This window comes from Orycteropus afer, unplaced genomic scaffold, assembly GCF_000298275.1.
Source record: "Orycteropus afer afer isolate SDZICR_OR568_19922 unplaced genomic scaffold, OryAfe1.0 scaffold00368, whole genome shotgun sequence".
NCBI lineage: Eukaryota > Metazoa > Chordata > Mammalia > Tubulidentata > Orycteropodidae > Orycteropus > Orycteropus afer.
The window spans coordinates 2,462,014-2,483,863 of record NW_006921955.1 but is presented as its reverse complement, the minus strand read 5'-3'; the positions used below and the strand labels follow the sequence as shown (position 1 = coordinate 2,483,863).

General features: G+C 42.0%; 1 protein-coding gene across 1 annotated transcript in view; it reads right to left on the bottom strand.

Moving 5' to 3' along the window:
• The window catches only part of FGD3 (FYVE, RhoGEF and PH domain containing 3), a 123,737-nt gene that overhangs the window by 82,949 nt on the left and 18,938 nt on the right, over positions 1-21,850 (bottom strand). Inside the window, 4 exon segments of the mRNA XM_042782557.1 lie at positions 1,888-1,980; positions 2,250-2,396; positions 4,628-4,686; positions 5,195-5,333. Coding sequence (XP_042638491.1) covers positions 1,888-1,980; positions 2,250-2,396; positions 4,628-4,686; positions 5,195-5,333 — 438 coding nt within the window.

Here is a 21,850-nt window from a genome sequence, read left to right as displayed (position 1 = left end):
AGCTGTTGCATTGTGGTAAAGTGTGGTCAATGTCATGAGACAAAGTGTATGTGAACCACTGTATGGAAAGTGAATTTGCTCTGTAAATCTTTACCCAAATCACAATTTAAAAAAAAAAAAAAAAAGAAAGAAAGAAAGAATTCATCTTCTTCTATCACTTCACAAGGCCAGTGTGAGGTATGGAACCCCCTTGCAGCAAACAATTTGACCTTTGGTCCTGGGATCAGCCAGGGAGCTGATGCTGCATAAGCCTCTTTGGAAGACTGTGGTGGGGGAGGTATCAGTGGAGTTTCCGGGGTGGACAACAGTGAACTTCTATTCTCAGGAAGATAAGTGTGTCTTCTGACATGGAATCTCTGTGCTGAGATCTCTCCCAGATCTTATCCTATGTGTTTGTATCCTTTTCTCTGCTAGATTAAAAATAACCCTCTTCTTGTAGTTTGTGAGTACTTAAGAAACTGAGAAGGAGCTGGTGCCTAATCCTAGTGAAAGAGGATGACAGAGAAAAGGCTGTGTAGAACAGCTGGGGTCTAAATAAATAGGGAAAGGAGGCTGTGATGTTCAAGAAATGGAGTTGAAGTGTGAAGTGGGATATACTACCCACCAAACTTTTGGCATTAAAGGTGGATGACCTTGGCCTCCTTGGACTGCTTTGGCACAAATTGTTATCAGTAGAAGGTGAGATTCACTAGAGAAAGTGAGTGATCTCTGATGAAGCAACCAGAAAACAAAACAGCAGAGGTGTGGCTCCAGAGGTCTCAATCTGGCTGCATGTCAGCACGACTGGCAGTGATAGCACAATATCTACCCTGTGCCCATCTGGAACCTCAGACGCGGCCACTGCCACTCCAACAGCCTCAGAACTTCTGCATTAACAGGTCAAATTAACGACAAGAAACAATAGAGAAATGTTGGCAAAGAATACTGAAGGTACCATGGACTACCAAAAGAATGAACAAATCTGTCTTGGAAGAAGTGCAGCTGGAATGCTCCTTGGAAGTGAGAATGGCCAGACTTCATCTCACTTACTTTGGTCATGTTGTCAGAAGGGGCCATTCCCTGGAGAAGGTTATCATGCTTGGTAAAGTGGAAGGTCAGTGAAAAAATGGAAGGCCCTCAATGAGACAGATTGACACAGTGTCTACAACAATGGGCTCAGGTATAGCAAGGATTGTGAGGCTGGCACAGGACCAGGCAGTATTTCGTTCTATTGTGCATGGGGTTGCTATGAGTCAGCGCTGACTCAATGGCACCTAACAACAACAACATGGTTCCAAAGCCCTTCCCAACAGGAGAGGGGGACTGAGTCTGTCCCCAGTGGCCCACCCCCATGATACTCTTCCAGGCTTACAGGACATAGTGACAACAGACAAACAGGCCATCTGGACCATGCTGCACAGGAGAGGACCAGGCAGCTGGAGCACACAGTCCCTTCAATCCCCAAGCTTCACCTTCAGATCTGTAGAGAGGCCGGGAGCCCTGACCCAAAGGTAAGGGATCAGTCCAGCTGCACTCATCTATGCATTCAGGAGATGTGGCCCGCCACTGCCCCCTATACCCCAGGCTATGCTGAACTCAGTTTCCAACAACCTCTTGTCTTTGCATGTCTATGTCACTTGACAACTAGGTCACAGCACACTGGCAGGGAGGCAACTAGAGAAGCAGAGAGAATCTCAGTAAAGCCCTGCTAAACCCAGCCCTGAATGTTGTGTTGATCCAGGCCACAACAGCATTTCCGAGTAAATTCTGAGGCATAGAAGAGTCAGTGCAAGGCACCAGGTCACATGGTTGGTGAGTGCTGCAGTGACAAGAGACTTACTTGTTTCTATTCATTCAGGGCTGAGAGTAGGTGCTGGGAACAGGTGTAGGGAGGAGGGGCACACTCACCTGGAGGTCTGAAATGTCCATCTTTTCTCGGACACTGAACTTCTGGCCCATGAGTCTCAGCTTGGGCACACAGTAAAGGACCATACTGTTAAACTGCAGGAGGGAGGCACAGTTAGGTATGGCAGGCATGGGTCCAGTTGTATGGAGGAATGTGGCCCTGTGTTGCCAGGGAAGAGCTTTGGGGCAGGGCCTGAGAAAGGCAATCCAGTGATTGTAATCATGTAACCCGGTGATTGTAATTATGGAGGAGGTTGAAGAGCCTGGGGGCGCCCTGTGGCTGTGAACTCTGTGCTGGGAGAGCTGGGAATGGGGGCCCCTACGGGTCTGGGTTCTGGACTTAAGTACTAGGATTAGGGGCTCACCAGGAAGAGGTAGCGGTCCTGAGTGGTGCCGTTCTTGGCTGACAACTTTTGGATATGGCCCTCTTTGATGAGCTCATTGGCTGGATTGACAATGTCTTCCTCCCCACCCAGTCTCTCATACACCTCCAAGAGCTTGTGCATTTTCTCCTACAAGAGAAAAAAAGGTAGTTGTGTGGCCACAGGGAATAATAACTTGCCAGGGATAAAGAGGTAAATGGAGCACTGCTCTGCAACCGGGACCCCAAACTATAACAAAGCCATCTGAGATAAGGAAGTTACTGAATCAGGGGTAGAAAAGAAAACAAGAGAGTAGGGAACATTCATATTGGGTATTGGAAGATGAACAGAATTTTACCATGTGGAGAATAATAATAATAAAGTAATAACAACAGCTAACATCACTACTACATGCCAGGCCCTGTTCTACACATATGTGTATCAAGTCATGTAATTTTAAAAGCAATCCAGGGAGGTAGGTGGTGGTGTTAGTTGCCATTGAGTTAATTCTGACTCTTAGTGACCCCAGTTTTATCACCAATCTACAGAAAAGGAAATGGAGGCACAGAGATGACAAGAGAGTTTCAGCTGGTACACTGGGATTGGACTTGGACATCTGGCTCCTTCTGCTGGGGGCTCCTGTGGCTGCGAACTACATGCTGGGAGGGTAATCTAGTCAGACAAGACAACTGTAGCATCTGGGGTGTCTGCGCTGGGCAGCTATTCCCTTTCCTTCTTGCACCCTCATCCAGTCTCCCATTCCACTCTCAAACTGTGAAACCCAGGGTGGTCACATGTCCCATAGCTCAGCCAATCAGCATGTCACATTCCCTTGGCCACATGGTCAACCAGTGCCTTGCGATACAGTGGGTAGGAGCCAGCAGCTTTGAAACCAGGCGTGGCACTGAGAGCTTTAGGTGCTAGATTATTGGTTCCATTGGTTCCCATCTGGGCCTGGCCTATGGGGATGGCTCCTAGGGGGCAATTGTCAGCCTGGGCACCAAGAGGCTCCTTGAGAGCCCCTGTTTCTCAGGATTGCATGTTAATATGCAGTAGTGCCACAGCATAAGGAGTCTTGGTGGCAAAATGTTTAACTGTTCAGCTGCTACCCACTCAGCAGCTCTGCAAGAGAAAGATGTAGCAATCTGCTCCCATAAAGAGTGCAACTTAGGAAACCCTATGAGGTAGTTCTACTCTGTCCCATAGGGTAGCTATGAGTCAGAATCAACTTGATAGCACCTAACAACAACACTACAGTACCACTGTCTGGAGAGGATAGGGCTGGGTCAGACCAAGGCCCCGCCCCAGGGGTGCTTCCCCTACCTCCACACTAGTGAGGTAGGAAGCCTCACCACAAGCTGTGTGTTGGGGAAAAGGACTACCAGGTGACCAGTAGGTTGGGGTAAACATGAGTCCCCTGCTGGGGGAAACTCACATGGCCTCTTTCCATAATGTCCAAGGGTACACCTATGAGGATTCCCCAGATATTCACGGGCCATGACCGTGGGGTTCTGAGCAGCAGCATTTTCCTTGATAGATTTAGTGCTGGGGAGGAAAGGAGGGAAAATAACTAAAAAAGGTGGAGTCTTCCTGTGAGCTGTTTTGACTGCCAGGAGGCACTCTGGGCCCAGACCCATACGTTGGTGTGTATAAAGGGACATGCCTGGGGAGAGATAGCCAGCCTGAAGAGACCCTGTTTCTTAGTGTCTCTTTGGAGAGAGGCCTATGGTAAAACTAACATCTTGTTTTCCCTTTCTGTTCCCTCTAAAAAAAAAAAAAAAAAAAAAAAACAGCAGTAGCTACTAGGTCTCACCCTTCTAAGGACAGAGCCACTGGACCACTTGATGCTGATGTCACAGGTATCTAGGTGAAGCTCAGGGGCACCCAGAACAGGTCTACTCAGAGCTCTGCCCAGTCCTCAGATATGGCATTGCATGCAGACTGAGAAAGTAACACTCTCATTACTCTTTGTGCCCCACTTAGCCCTGAACCTGGCTCTTGAAAGACACTGATGAAACTTTGCTGAATGAATAAATGAGTGAGTGAATGATGATAACACTGAGAGTATGATAATATTGAGAGTAATATTTATTGTGCTAGATCATGTTCTAAGCATTTTATTTATGTGACTCATTTAATCCCCACAATGAAATTAATTTAATCCTCACAATAAAATCAGTTTTGTTAGTGTTCTCATTTTACAGACAGGGGGAAGCTGAGGCACAGAGCTTACCAGAGACCCAGAGCTAGCAGGTGGTGGGCCTCACGGCTCAAGAGTAAACCTCTGCCCTGATCTGGGAGACTGGCAAGGGTGTACCCATGTGCCATCCTCCCACTTCTCCACATTCTGCCTGACATCTGGAGCCTCCCTTTGCACTCACCATCTTCTGAATGGCTGCGTTGGAGTGGTTTGCTGCGATAGAAATGAGCTCCAAGGACTCTGCAGGGAAGGAGATAGCAGAGTTAGTGTCCTCACCTGAGAGAGCCTGTGTAGCTGTTTCTTGGATCCCCAGCATTTGGCCCTCCCTGGCTCTCAGATCCCTCCCTGTGGGAGACCAGGCTGCTCAGGAGCTTGACCAGGAGGGGTGGCCTGCAGCCCCATTCTATGGGCTCACAGAGGGAGGAGCTGGCAGCAACCAACTTTCCTGCCGAGGCCTGCCCTGCATAGCTTCCCTGTTGCCCTTGGACCAGGGGCAGCTGTCACCAGCTCCACAATCTCAAATGCTGCATCCTAAACTCTGGGGAAGTAGCCAGCCCTTCAGAACCACTGTCTGCCCCTCACACGTCAAGTCTAAGTCTCTTCTTGAGTCATATTTAGGAAGCATTTGGATCTCTCCCACTCTTTCTCTCTCTGGATAGCTGAATTTGACTTAGGTTTTCCTAAGTCACATTTCACTAGATCCAGTGTTCTCCCAGGGAATCCCCACCTCAGCCAAGCCCCAGCTTACTCTCTGCATCCCTCCGGTCAGGAGCATCTGCTGGGAGCCTCTTCAGGTAGTCCTTGAGCAGCAGTTCATAGCGAGGGACCCTCTGCACAGGCTCTAGCATGTGGTGCTGCAGTGTCAGGTTCCCACACACCTCTTGCTTCTATGAGAGCCCAGGGAAGAGCATGTGGGACCCATCCACACCTGGGACCTGGCTGTCCTGCTCCTGAACACCCCCTGCTTCTGTGAGGAGACCAGATCAGTGCAGGAGGCCAATTCACACCCAGGACACAGTCCCCTGATCCTTGCAAAAGAGCACTCTAAATCTGGGACTCTTGACTTAATTAAAAGTTGACAAAGATCTGAATCAGACTTTATTTCATCCTATTTCTCCTCTTTAAAGTACATGACCCATGACCATACTCTTGACCAAGATAGTCTGTTTTGCAACATTCTGAAGTAGCCCACCCAGGTTGTTACGAGAACCAGTTCTGGAACACAGAAAACAGGCTAAAGTTGACTACCCTAACCAATAGAAATTCTTGGTAAATGAGTCCTACAGAGCATGTTGAATATCAACCTATCAAATTTATCACTGAACTTTTTCCTGACTCTGTACAGAGTTCTGCAAAATTGGCATGTGCTTATTTATGCTCCTTCTTCAAAATATCATTTTGAACTTTCTTTTTGTGTTTCCCAATTTGCAAATCTTTGAATGGGAATGAAATTCTTATTTTACAGATGCTCTATTTTGTTTTGAACAATTATTTGGTGTCAGTGTGGGACCAAAGTGACCAGCCTATGGCCTTGGAGCCCTCTTCAGACACAGGTGAAGGATTCCACTGAGCCCTTTTAGGCTCTCTATCTCCCTGAGGAGCATTTTTGGCCATTTAGTAAGTCCTTTTGAATCTCAAACTCCATATTGTTACGTTGCAGCACAGTTCCATTTTATTCAGATTTTGGTTTGTGTCTATGTGGTGTACTAAATTATATAGTGTGGGTTTTCTAGACATAGTCTTTGTAAACTCTGTGGTGGAATTTTCCAGGAGCAACTGGAAAATGAGTTCCTCCTGATTGTTACAGCTATCCACCTGGGGTATTTCTTTTGGGAGCAGCATGAAGTAATTTTCTGGAAAGTTTGCTCTCTCTCAAGTGTGTAGAACTTTGATGTTGTAATTGGTTGGTTTTGGCCACTCTCCCAGGCTCAAAAGGAGTCTTCCTAGAGGCAGAGAGTAATATCTCTTGCTACTGGCTAAGAGTCTAACCCATGGCTGAGAGACCTGTTACTGAAAGAGAGACATCAGCTGAGAGATGGCAGCAGAGGAACCTAGAGGCAAGAGACAGAGTGGCAGACTTATCTGACCCATAGAGGCAGAGGCCAGGCTGAAAGCCCAAGGGCCACAGAGGTGTGTCTAAGGGCACGGAAAGGGGGACGCTGTTCTGACCGAGGAACTGAATCCTGAGTATGTTCCTGAATTTGAGTTGTTGAGCCTGTTGCTTCCCTGATAAGCCCCATAATCTGTGAGTGGTGTTTGTGAATTCTGCATGGCCACTGCAATGAATTGTCTAGCCCAGCAGAGAGGTAGTGAGTGCCATGGGAGATACAGTTGGTGTCAGGGTTGGTGAAAGGACTCAAGGGAGGTAGCATGTCTGGCCTTGCAGGAATAGGTCTTGGGCTGCTGGTTGTGATTCTGTCCTCCTCTTGTGGGGTTAGATGAGGTCAGAAGATCTGGCCTCTTTGGCAGTCAGCAAATGTTTGTCTCTGTATTTTTTGTGGTCATGGTTTCTGCTGATTCTAAGCCTGTAGACTTTACATGTCCAAAATTACAGGCTTCGGTCATGTTTCTATTTAGAACTCTGGCATGTCCTACAAAAAACATTTTGACCAGTGGTCACTTATAGGGGCATCTGAATTGGGAAAATAAGTATACTTGAGATCTAAATTAGAAAATTGTACAACTGAACAAAAGGTTTGGGATGCATATTTTAATTGGTACTTAGAAGCTTCCAAACATGCCAACGATTCTAAATTGGCTTCTTTATAAGACACAGTATCCAAATTAACCAAGATTAATAGGTGTCTTAAGAAGGAAACACACAAGATATTGACAAGTCCACTCCTTCTGACCCCTCTGTTCCCCCTTTATCTTTGTACTTTACTCTTCCTCCATATCCTGGAAAGGATCCTAGTCTGAAATGCTGTTTGCAAACAATGATCTGTCTCTTGACCCTAAACCTCCTCTTGTGCCTCAAATGTTCTTTAAGGTCAAACCAGCTGAAGGGCAAGAGAACAGATCCCCGTACTTAATCACTCTCTGGTATAAAGCCAAATTGACACCAGCAGCTAAGGAGTTTCCAAAATCCATCAAGGACCTTCACAAATTTAAAGAGGAATTCTGCACTTTAATTCAGGTTTACTAATCTAGTCTGGCTGTTCTGTATCAATTAACCCATATGTTAGTTGCATCAAGAGAGGCACAAGATACTGCTCTTTCAATGAGAGGATTGGACAATGGATAAGGATACCTCTACTTTAGAAAAAGAGTACCCATTGTTACTCTTTGTGTGCCTAACATTATAGGCTTATTCTCCACAGATGTGGGAAGTATACATAGTGAACAACCAATTAAATTTAAATTGACCCAATTAAACCACTTCCCAGAATTTCTCAATACCCTCTAAGAATGGAAGCAATTCAAGGGTTAACCCCTGTATTTGAGGAATTAATTAATAAAGGGCTAATAATACCTTACACTAGCCCATGTAATACTCTAATTCTTGCCAGTTAAGAAACATAATGGGAAGAGTTGGAGATTTGATTAAGATCTTAGGGCCATCAATTATCTGGTGTTCCCCAATTTCTGGTAGTTCCAAATCCTCATCTTTTGTTGTTTCAAATACCTTATGAGGCAAAGGACTTTTTTTTTTTTTTTTTTTTCTGGCTGCACCTCCCCCATTCTTCTCATTTATATTTGGTCCATTTACCTCATGGACTTGCACTTATTAAACTTCCAGTTGTTTGGGTTCAAAAGCACTTGGCACAGAGTAGATGCTTATTGTGTGTCAGCTCCTCCCCCATCCCTTTTATCATGTGCTCCCCAAACTGTTAAGTTCTTCTTCCTATTGCCCCCCCCCAATCATGCAGACTTGCTTTTTGCTTTTCAGCCCTGGATCCTTGGCCTCCTGGATGCACTTGGTCAACACTCATAGGTCACAAGGCATCCCTTGTCACTTCAGCTTTCCAGCTCAGGGGAGAAAGAGACAGAGCACATGGGGAGTGACCAGACTGCCACCCACTGTCCTGAGTGAAGGATGGCTCTGAGAGCATACTGCCTGCGAAAGGTAAGTTCTACTGAGAGACCCCACAACTCTCTGTACCACATCTTTTCTGGAGACTCTGCAGTTAGGAGGACTCAATGATGCTGCTGCAAATTTATCTAGAAAGCCTCACCAATTACTAACCATGGCCTGACCATTGGCCTCTTCACAAGCATCCATGCTGGGAAGGATTTAACCACATCAAGGTTTTTGTGGCTGCAAGGTTGTGGGTCTCAGAACCCCACATGGGAGAAAGGGAAGTTCAGCTCTAATGTTCTTGGGGTCAGCTTTCCTCTGCAAAGGCCTATACTTTAGTGGACTGATATAGTGCTTTCATTAGTATTCTAACAACAACAACAAAACAAACCCAAACCCACCACCATTGAGTCAATTCTGATTCATAGCAACCCCCATTGGATTTCCAACGTGGTAAGTCTATAGGGAAGTAGATTGCCAAGTCTTGCTACCATGGAGTGGCTGGTGGGATTGAACTGCCAACCTTCTGGTTAGCAGTCAGATCACTTAGGCACTGTGCTACCATAGCTTCATAGTCAATATTTATTTGCCTATACTTGGGATGGATACCAATATACCTAGGCCTTAGGTATGATATGATACCTTAAAAATCTACTGAATCTCCCAGCTATTTCTCCCGTCTTAAAAGCTGATTTAGAGGACATAATGTTTGCAAATAATTCTCTCCTCATTCAATATGTTGATCATTTGCTACTTTGTTCCAGGAATTGCTCAGATTGTGAAGAAGATCCTATACATGTACTTAATTGCTTGAGCACTAAAGTGCACAAAGCCTCTAAAGATAAACTTCAATTTGTTAAGTTATGTTTAGTATTTAGGCCATATTCTAACTTCACAGGGGATCCCATTAGATCCACAAAGATTTGAAATCATTTGTAGCCATCCCTTGTTACATTTAAAAAAAAAAAAAGCTTAGAAGTTTTTTGGCCTTTTTTGGCTACTGCTGCAACTAAATTCCAAACTTTTCTCTGATTGCTCAATCACTCTATGCTTTACTTAAAACAGAGTGCCCAGAGCCTCTGCAATGGAATCTTGAACACACAGAACATTTTTATGAAGTTAAGAGGACTCTACCAGTTACCTGGTTTTAAGCCTACCTAGCTACAACAAATCTCTTTCATTATTTGATCATTAAAGAAACAAAAATGCCTTAGGAGTCCTTACTCAATCACATGAAAATATGATTTCAATCCAGAGACCTACTGGATATTATAGTCTCCCACTAGATCCTGTAGCTCAAGCTTATCCACCTTGCCTGACAGCAGTTGCAACTACTGCCAAACCAAATGAAGCTACTGCTGACACTGTTGTGGAAAATGATTTAGATGTGTTCATCCCACATTCCTTAGAATACTTACTCAATTCTGTTCTTACTCAGCATCTTTCTGTTAGCCAACTCACTTAAGAAATTGTTTAATCCCCTCTGAACATTCAAATGCTTTAGTTAATTGTACCACCAGAACATCTTTAAATAACCATTAACCAAAAAACAAACACACACACACACACACACACACAATTAGAAGTCTTTAAATAAGCAAATAAAACAAGATCTGGATAATGTAAAGGAAAATTTTTAAGATCAGCCCTAGATCTTCTTTCATTTGCTTATGGGTCTTATCAGCCAGGGCGGATGGCCAGAACAGGTAGGGGTAAGCCCCCAAACAGGAAAAGACAGCCAAGGCAGATGGCCAGAACAAATAGGGGGAGAGCTCCCAGGCAGGAAGTAGCAGGCAGGGTGGACAGCTGGAATAGGTAGAGGGAGACCCTGAGGCAGGAAGTGGAAGCCAGGGCAGTCTGCCGAAACAAGTTGAAGGAAGGCCAGGAAGTGAGCAGAGAGGTTTGGAACAGCTGAAGGAGACGAACTTGTCTGTCAGTTCATCATACTGTGGTGGTTTGCATGTTGCTGTGAGGCTGGAGGCTGTGCTACCAGTGTTTCAAACGTCAGCAGAGTTGCCCATGGTGGGCGGGTTTCAGTGAAGCTTCCAGATTGAGACAGACTTGGAAGAAGGAAGAGGTCATCCATTTCTTAAAGAACTGGCCAGTGAAAACCTTATGAATAGCAGAGAAACACTGTCTGATACATTACTGGACAACTTTATGAATAGCCCTGAAACACTGTCTGATACAGTGATGGAAGATGAGCCCCTCGGGTCAGAAGGCACTCAAATTATGACTGGAAAAGAGCTATCTCATCACAGTAGAACCAATCTTAATGATAAGGGTAAAGTAGAGCTTTCAGGACTTCCATTTCTGATGTGGCACAACTCAAAATGAGAAGAAACAGCTGCAAACCATTAATAATCAGACCATTAATAATCAGAACATGTAATGTATGAAGTATGAATCTAGGAAAATTGGAAGTTGTCAAAAATGAAATGGAATGCATAAAGATTGGTATCCTAGGCATTAGTGAGCTGAAGTAGTCTGGTTTTGGCCATTTTGAATCAGACAATCATATGATCTACCATGCTTAGAATGACAAATTGAAGAGGAATGGCATAGCATTCCTCATCACAAAGAATGTTTTAAGATCTATCCTAAAGTACAATGCTGTCAGTGATAGGATAATATCTACACCTACAAAGAAGGCCAGTTAATACAACTATTATTCAAATTTATGCACCAACCACCAAAGCCAAAGATGAGGAAACTGAAGATTTTTACAAACTTCTGCAGTCTGAAATTGACAGAACATGCAATCAAGATGTGTTAATTATCACTGGTGATTGGAATATAAAAGTTGGAAACAAAGAAGAATCACCAGTAGTTGGAAAATACAGCATTTGTGATAGAAATGATGATGGAGAACACATGATAGAATTTTGCAAGACCAATGACTTATTCATTGCAAATACGTTTTTTCAACAACACAAATGCCAGCTATACATGTGGACTTCACCAGACAGAGTACACAGGAATCTGATTAACTACATCTGTGGCAAGAGGCAATGGAGAAGCTCAATATGTTCAGCCAAAACAAGGCCAGGAGCTGATCGTGGAACAGACCATCAACTGCTCATATGCAAGTTGAAGTTGCAATTGAAGACAATTAAAATAAGTCCATGAGAGACAAAATATGACCTTGATATATCCCTCCTGAATTTAGAGACCATCTAAAGAGTAGATTTGATGCATCGAACACCAATGACCAAAAACCAGAGGAATTGTGGGATGACATCAAGAACATTATCCATGAAAGAAGCAAAAGGTCATTAAAAAGACAGGAAAGGAATAAAAGGCCAAAATGGATGTCAGAAAGCCTCTGAAACTTGCCCTCGAATAAAGAGTAGCTAAAGCAAATGGAAGAAATGACAAGATAAAAGAATTGAACAGAAGATTTCAAAGAGCAGCTTGAGCAAAGTCAATTATTACAATGAAATGTGTAAAAACATGAAGTTAGAAAACCAAAAGGGAAGAATATGTTCAGCATTTCTCAAGCTGAAAGAACTGAAGAAAAATTTCAAGCCTCAAGTTGCAATATTGAAAGATTTTACAAACAATATATTGAATGATGCAGGAAACATCAAAAGAAAATGGAAGGAATACACAGTCACTATACCAAAAAGATGTGGTCGATGTTTATCCATTTCAGGAGGTGGCACATGATCAAGAACCAATGGTACTGAAGGAAGAAATTGAAGCTGCAGGGAAGGAAGTGGTGAAAAACAAGGCTCCAGTAATTGATGGAATACCCATTGAGATGTTTCAACAAATGGATGCTGCGCTGCAGGCACTCACTTGGCTATGCCAAGAGATTTGGAAGACAACTACCTGGCCAACTGACTGGAAGAGATCCATATTTGTACCCATTCCACAGAAAGGTGATCCCACAGAATGTGGAAATTATCAAACAATATTATCAATGTCGCACACAAGTAAAATCTTAAGATTGCAGCATTATGTTGACAGGGAACTTCCAGAAATGCAAGCTGGATTCAGAAGACGATGTGGAAAAATGGCTATCATTGCTGATGTCAGATGGATCTTGGCTCAAAGCAAGAATACCAGACCAATGTTTACTTATGTTTTATTGACTATGAAAAAGCATTCAATTGTGTGGATCATAACAAATTATAAATAACATTGAGTACAATGGGAATTCCAGAACACTTAATTGTACTGATGAGGAACCTGTACATAGACCAGGAGACTGTCATTTGAACAGAACAAGGGTACACTGCGTGGTTTAAAATCAAGAAGAGAGTGTGTCAGGATTATATTTCACCATATTTATTCAATTTGTACACTGAGCAAATAATCAGAGAAGCTGAATTATATATATGAAGAAGAACGTGACATCAGGATTGGAGGGCAGCTCATTAACAACCTGCAATATGGTGATTACACAACTTTGCTTGCTGAAAATGAGGATAGCTTGAAGCACATACTGAAGATTGAAGACTACAGTCTGCAGTATGGATTACACCTCAATATAAAGAAAATAAAATTTTCACAACTAGACCAAGAAGCAGCATCACAGTAAATGGAGAAAAAATTGAAGTTGTCAAAGATTTCATATTACTAGGTTCTGCAACCAACACCAATAGAAGCAGCATTCAAGATATCAGACGACATATAGCATTAGGCAAATCTGCTGCAAAAGACCTCTTTCAAGTGCTGAGAAGCAAAGATGTTTCCTTGAAGGCTAAGATGCACCTGACACAAACCATGGTATTTTCAATCACCTCTCATGTATCTGAGAGCTGGACAATGAATAAGGAAGACCAAAAAAGAGTTGATGCTTTTGAGATGTGGTGTTGGTGAAGAATGCTGAAAGTACAATGGACTGCTAAAAGAACTAACAAATCTGTCCTGGAAGAAGTGCAGCCTGAATGCTCCTTGGAAGGCAGAATGGCCAGACTTTGTCTCACCTACTTTGGTCATGTTCAAAGAAGGGACCATTCCCTGGAGAAGGATATCATGCTTGATAAAGTGGAGGGTCAAAAAAAAGGGAAAGGCCTTCAACAAGATGGATCTACTCTGTAAACTTGCACCTAAAGCACAATAAAAAATACATAAATAAATAACATAAAAAAGTGAAAAAAAAAAAAAAAGATGGATTGACACAGTGGTTACAACAATGGGCTCAGATATAGCAAGGATGGTGGAGTTGGCACAGCACCAAGTAGTGTTTTGTTCTGCTGCACATAGGGTCACTATGAGTTGGAGACAACTCAACAGCACCTAACAACAACAATGGTAATTTAAAGAAGTTCTGGTTGCACAATTGACTAAGGCATTTGACTGTTAACCAGAAGTTTGGCTGTTCAAACCCACCAGCTGCTCCTTGAAAGGAAGATGAGGCAATCTACTTCTGTAAAGATTTACCACCTCAGAAACCCAACAGGGGTTATTATGAGTTGGAATCAACTTGATGGCAGTGGGCTTGGTTTGTTTTTTCTTTAATAGTTATTTAAAGGGTCCTAATGCTGTGCCTAGGAGCTCTGGTAGCATAGTGTCTAAGGCACTTGACTGCTAACCAGAAGGCTGGCGGTTCAAACCCACTAGCCACTCCTCGGAAGGAAGATGGGGCAATCTACTTCTATAGTAATACTGCCTCGGAAACCCAAGGAGGGGTCGCTATGAGTTGGGTCCAACTCGACGGCACATAACAACAACAATGCTGTGCCTAGGAGTTCTGGTAGTGTAGTGCCTAAGGCATTTAACTGCTAACCAGAAACCTGGTGGTTCAAACCCACCAGCCACTCCTTGGAAGGAAGATTGGGCAATCTACTTCCGTAGCAATACTGCCTCGGAAACCCAAGGAGAGGTCGCTATGAGTTGAATCCAACTTGACGGCAAACAACAAAAACAATGCTGTGCCTGATCCAAACCATGGTATTTCCTGTTGCTTCATCTGCATATAAAACCTGGACAATGAATAAGGAACACTAAAGAAGAATTGATGCTTTTGAATTATGGTATCCACAAAGAATACTGAATATACCATGAACTGCCAGAAGGACAAACAGATCTGTCTTAGAAGAAGTATAGCCAGAATGCTCCTTAGAAGCGAGGCTGCTGAGACATTGTTTCACTTACTTGGAACATGTTGTCAGGAAGGACCAGTTCCTGGAGAAGGACGTCATGCTTGGTAAAGTAGAGGGTCAGCAAAATAAGAAGACCCTCAGTAAGATACACTGACACAGTGGCTACAACATGGGCTCAAACATAATAGTGATTATGATGATGGTGCAGAACTGGGCAGTGTTTCATTTTGTTGTAAATAGGATCATTAAAAGTAGGAACTGACTTGACAGGTAGTGTAGTGCCTAAGGCATTGACTGCTAACCAGAAGGCTGGCGGTTCAAACCCACCAGCCACTCCTCAGAAAGAAGATGGGGCAATCTACTTCCGTAGTAATACTGCCTTGGAAACCCAAGGAGAGGTCGCTATGAGTCAGGTCCAACTCGATGGCACATAACAACATCAACAAAAAGGGCAGAGAACTAGATGGTACCTGGCTACCAATGCCAACCACTAGGAAAGGGATCAAAATTGGAGATCCTAGATAGAATGGGAGAATAAATGTGGAACAAAATCCAAAAATGTAAAGAAAAAAAAGACCATGATTACAAGTGAGATGGAGACTGGTGAAACCCCTGAGATGATAGCCCTGGGGCACCCTTCAGGCCTGGAGTTGGACTCACTCCTGTGGGTTAATTCAGTTAAACAATAGACATGCCTATGAGCTGAACAACAACTACACCAGGGAAACACACTCCTTAGAACAGTCAACCTTGGGAGGTCATAAGGGCAGCATATGCACAGGGAGAAAGTTAAGCAGGCAGTAATTCATAGGTAAGAAGGACAAGAGGAAGTGGTAACCACAGGGAGGAGGTGGGAGGAGACCTGTTATATTGTGGGGATTATAATCGATGTCATGAAATAAAATGTGTATGAACTGTTGAGTTTAAAAAGAATCTGCTTTGTAAAATTACATGCAAATCACAATTAAAAGTTAAAACAACAAAACAATGGTTCTTATTAAGCTGTAGATGTTGTAACTACTCATACTAATAGATTAAAAAACTCTCCACTTTCTGAAACATGCTCCACCCAACAAGAGGAGCTAATAATCTTAACTTGAGATTGTCACCTAGCTAAACATTAAAGAGTTAATATTTTCACAGATAGCAGGACTTTGGAATGCTACGGAAGTAGTGAGGATTTTTGTTGAGGCATTTGTTTATTTATGTATTCATTTGGGGAGACTCTGTAGGTTCAGCAACTCCTTGGAAGGAAAGTTGGGCAATCTACTTCTGAGTGATACTGCCTTGGAAACCCAAGGAGGGATCACTATGAGTCGGATCTGACTCTATGGCAGTGAGTTGGTTTTGTAGGTTCAGGAGTTGGGTTGGCTGTAATTCTTAAGGAAGCCAAGCTGCTCACTAGGTCTGGATCTTCCATGGGGTTACTGGGTGGGTACAAACAAGCAACCCTTTGGGTTACAAGTGCAGACCATCTTTGCCACCTAGGGAGCTTAGCAGTGAGCAATTTTAACCTCTAATAATGGATCCCAAATATGTCAGGAGTTAGAAGCTTTACTCTTACTGAAAGAAATTTCTGTCAAGATAGAAGCACATACTAAAAGTAGTCCTGTGAGGTTAAAGGAAAGGCTTTAGCAGATCATGCTATTCAAGCTGCTGCAAATATAACTGCTCAGCCTGTACCTATGTATGATTTGAATGAAGTCGTTGCCATTAACATGTGAGTTCCACCCTATGAATTGGCCACTAAAAGATGACAGGCCCCTAATGAGGTATTAAATGAGTGGAAATCACAAGGGTGAAAATATGACAAAAATCTAAATTTATAGGTGGGGCCAAATCAAAATTCTACATTACCAGAAAGCCTAAAGATGCTTATGATGTGCACAATCCATTGTCTAAGTCACTATGTGGTTGATAAAATGGTCCAAATTATGGAAAAACACTGGTGGGGGGATTTCTGCCATATAGCCAAACAAATCTATTCACAATGTCAAACATGTGAAAGGCACAATCCAGGGAAGCCCTTGAAGGCATCACCAGGAGAATTTTCTCCACCTCTGAGTTCAGTGTTAGAATGATAGAAAGATTTCATTCAACTTCCCCCTCTATGGGATATAAATTTGTCTCAGTAACAATTTATAAGTACTCTCATTGGGTTGACGCTTATCCCACTTGCCAAGCAACAGACATCTTTTGTGCTAAGGAAGTTCTAGAGAATATCCTTATATATATACTGTCATGAGGTACCCTCACCACACTTCACAGTAACAGAGGAATGCATTTTACTGGAGTTATTAAAGAAATTTGCAAAGTATTTTGAATCATCCAATTTTGACATACTCCTTATCATCTCCAGTCCTCTGGATCAGTAGGTCTTGTTAATAATCAGTAATTATTGTAGGTCTTACTAAATGCTGTATAACAATGGGATTATTAAACAACAGTTAGGCAAATTAACTGAGATCCTAGAGCTATCATGGCCTAAAGTACTTCCTTTGGTGTTATCAAATCTTAGATCTTCTGCTTTTGGAAAATATAAGCTATCTCCTCATGAAATAATCACTGGGAGACTCTTGCTCGTAAGTCACATTACTTATACTAATCCACAATTGCTAATGCAGATATCCATTAATATTGCAAAAGACTGATGGCTTATTCTCAAGTTTGGGTGACATAGGTTAAACAATCTTTTACAAACATCTTGTAGTACCTGACTTTCTGACTATGGCTTGCAACCCAGATACTTAGTCTACAGGAAGAGTTTCAGCTCCAAAACTTTAGGAGCTTGCTGGAAGGGACCATTTCACATGTTGCTGACCAACCAGTGCTCAAATTCAATGGTATCTCCCTGTGGATACACATGAGTTATCTTAAATCACACCTCCTGATCATTAGACAAGTATACCAGCAAGCAACCTCAAATTTGCTGAGGCTGCACCAAAAGGGATGACTGCAGAAGTAGATAGCTAGTCCCAAGATCACAGAATAAAACCTCATGCATGTTGCTGCATTTTGTGGACTTTTCTTAGTAGTTTTAACTATTCCTTAATAGTTATAGCTATCAGTCTTATGATACACCTGTTGTCTTATTTCCTGGTAATTTTATTCACTATAAAAGTCCATTTAAGCCTTATTCTTCCATTCCCAAAAATTTCTTCTAATGCTTGGAGAGAAAATGTATTTATTAAATTAGCCCAATTGGTTCTAGTGCCAGCAATTTGACTGAATGTTGGATCTGCCATCCCCCTCCACAATCCAGGCACAAAAAGTCAGTTCCATTACAGTCTTGTACCCAATGCTACTGTTAACTTTAGCATTACTTTTAAATGAGCCATATGTGTTACACTGTGACTTCCCCTTGGATTGTTGGCCCAATCTCAAGTACCATGCTTTAATCCAAGCTAAATCAGTAAGAATACAGAATTGCTCTAGGATGAAAGAAACTTTTCCTATTATAATTCCCAAAATGACTTTCCAGTCTAATATTCAGATCCCCCCAGATACTTTATGAATTTATCAGTACAGGCAATGAAACTACCACATTGCCTAAAGGAAAATAAAACAAATTTAAATAATTTGTCCCCCTTTGTGTTAGACTCTGGTACTCACTAAGGATGGGACAAATGTTCATGTGTAACATTCTTTACCAGAAAATTGGCTTAATCAAGTCAACCAAATCATTGCCTCCCTACACAATTATACTGGAAGTAAAATGGCCTGTGCTTTTTATGAGCATGTGTTTTTGTGTGAAATTATCCCACAAAAAAGGAACTAAAACCAAGAGATGAACTCATGCCTGGGCATTACTCTGTTTAAATATCTGGAACCTGATGGGTCAATGCAATTTACTAAGTCTTTTAAGAATTACTTTACAAACCTAGAACTATACTGTTACTCAAGGAAAATTTAGGGTCAAAATTAAGGGCCCTAATATATGGCATAAATAGACTATCAAGCATAATTCAAAATGCACAAAGAGCAGAAGAGAAGCCAGATGATTGGGACCTTCTAAAAATTAAATTTTTATGTGCTTCCAAAGACTTCTCCAAAAGAGTCAAAAGAGAACCTACAGATTGGGAAAAAATATTTGGTAATAACATATCTGACAAGGGACTTATTTCTAGAATTTATAGAATACTTCAACACCTCAATAACAAAAAGACAAACAATCCAATTGAAAAATGGGCAGAAGACATGAAGAGACACTTCACCAAGGAGGATATTCAAGCAGCCAACAAACATATGAAGAAATGCTCATGATCATCTGCTATTAGAGAGATGCAAATCAAAACAACAATGAGATACCATCTTGATCCAGCACTAGTTGCAAAGTTCAACAAGACAGAAAATAACAAATGCTGGCGAGGTTGTGGAGAGATTGGGACTCTCATACACTGCTGGTGGCACTGTAAAATGGTACAACCCTTGTGGAAAGCAGTATGGCGATTCCTTCAAAAGTTGGAATTAGAAATACCATTTGACCCAGCCATCCATTACTAGGTATATACTCTAAAGAAGTGAGAGCCATGACAAGAACAGATATATGCATGCCCATGTTCATTGCAACACTATTTACAATAGCCAAAAGATGGAAACAACCTAGATGTCCATCAACTGAGGAATGGATAACCAAACTATGGTACATACACACAATGGAATACTATGCAATGCTAAAGAATAATGTAGAATCTGCAAAACACCACATAACGTGGATGAACTTGGAGGACATTATGCTGAGTGAAATAAGTCAATCACAAAAGGACAAATACTGTATTAGTCCATTATTGTAAAAGTTAAGGAAAGGTTTATCTATTGAAGGAAATTTTCTTTGTTGGTTACCAGGGGTGGGAGGGTTGGGGAGGGAACGCTGTTAGATAGATAGAGATAAATATTGATTTGGGTGAAGAGAAGGGCAATGTACCAAATGTGACTGACCAACATGGCAGCATTGAGGATGAGAAAGACATAGAGAGGTACATGGGAGGCACAGACAACAAATATGAACCCTTTTGCATATACAGTACTGAGTTGTCAGTGAAGGCAAACATGGGTATATGGACGGATAGATAGGTGGACAGGCTAAACAATTAGGCATGTCTAATGGGGAGTGTATCCAAGATCATATATAGGGTTGGCAGGCAATGGTCCTACAAGTTTATGTGAATGATCAGAATTCCCAGGTGTATAGTAGAGCTGATAAGTGGCAAGGTTATGGTCACTGCTTGGTCACAGCCAGCTACCCAGAGCGACCGAGTAGTTGAACCTGCGGGCTTGGGACCATAGTCGCAGGGGACATCAAGCTCAATTGGCATAACATAGTATACAAAACATTGTTCCACCTCCTACTTTGGTGAGTAGCGACTGGGATCTTAAAAGCTAGCAAGCTACCATCTAGATGCAACGATGGGTCTCTCCTCATCAAGAGCAAAGAAGAAAGAAGAAAACCAAAATTAATGGAAACAATCAGTCCTAGTGACTGGTACACCATCCGATCTGCAACCTATACAACTATGAGACTAGAAGAACTAGATGGTGCCTGGCTACCACTGTCATCCACTTGGAAGGGATGTAGGAGATCTTGGATAGAGAGGGAGAACAATGTGGAACAAAACTCAAAATCATTTGGAGGAAAAAAAAAGGTGGGGACCAGGTTTGCTGGTCCAATAGAGCCTGGTGGAACCACCGAGACTAGCTGCCCTTCAGGTCTGGAATTGAACCCACACCTGTGGTTTCCAGCCAAACAAAGTACAGGCATGTGAGTTAAACATTTACCTTAAGTAGACACACGCCCTGGAGAGAACAATCATGGGAGAAGGAAGGGCTGCTTATGCACAGGGAGACAGCTCAGGGGGCAGGAGTGCATGGAGGGATGGACACTGGGAAGAGCTAACTACGGGGAAGAAGTGGGAGGGGAGCTGTTGCATTGTGGTAAACTGTGGTCAATGTCATGAGACAAAGCATATGTGAACTGCTGTATGGAAAGTGAATTTTCTCTGTAAATCTTCACCCAAATCACAATAAAATAATAATAATAATAAAATAAAAAAAGAGTTCCTTTAGATGTCAATTCCTGTAATGAAATTATATACTAGACTAGTGATGTAAAGATCCTCATTCACAACAAGAGAGATTTTATGCCACAGCATAATCCAATAGTTGAAAGCCTGGGATGGGATGGGTATTCCTCTCAGCATGACTATCCAACTATGGCATTCCTCAGCTTGAAAAATCTATTCACAATTTATCTGCTATAATGGCTCAAATTGCTGATAATGTTACAGGCAGAATGTCAGCCCAACAAAAATCTTTAGACTCTGTTGCTAAGATTGTATTAAATAATAAGATATTTCTTGATTTCTTTCTAGACAAACAAGGAGAAATTTGTGTCATTGCTAATCCTTCCTGCTGTATCTGGAAATACCACAGGAGAAGTATAACAAAATATTAGGAAAATCTGTCAGAAAACTACTCAATACTTCTTTTGACTGACTTTCCCTTTTTAGATATCTTTAGTTAGTTAACCAATGGCACTGGTTTCTGGTTGAACTCTATGTTACAGACTGGGTTAATTTTTTTGATTGCTATAGGAATTATTGTAGGTCTTAGTAAATGTTGTAAGAAATGACTGTCTAATGTTTGTAACCAAACTGTAGTTCCCCTTGCTACGCAAAAAGTTCATTATCTTGAAGAAACTAAGTTTTCAGAGCAGACAGACCTTACACCTTGAGTTAGCCCTTTTGGATATTAAGTTGTTTTTCCAAATGTAGCCTTGTTTCACACATACCTGAGCTACAGGACACTGAAACAGAGTGTCTGAGCTATGGCATGATGAAAAGATTAATGAAGGATCCAACTTATAAAAAGATCAATCCAATAAGAGGTCCATGAAGAAGAAAACAATTTTACAATGGTTATCAAGGAATCTCTATGGAGATTCATGATCAAAAGGGGGAAACATGAAAAAAACACTCTAAAACTAAGGCACTCGACATACTTAGAATGGTTGACACAGGTCTGAATTGGACTACATTTTTTTTCCTAGGCCTCTGCTTCTGCTTTTGCTTTTTAGAGTATATGACTCATTACCAAATTTATAACCAAGATTACTTATTCTGCAACATTCTAAGATGGCCTGCCCAGATTGGCTAAGCACCCCAGCCAATGGAAATTCTTGGTAAATGAGTCTTACAGAGTATGCTGAATATCAACTGAATATCAAATGTATCCCCATATTATTTCCCAATTCAGTAGAGTTCTGCGAAATTGAGTATAAATGATGTGTCTTTATGCTCCATCTTTGGAACATCATTTTGGCTCTTCCTGATTTGCA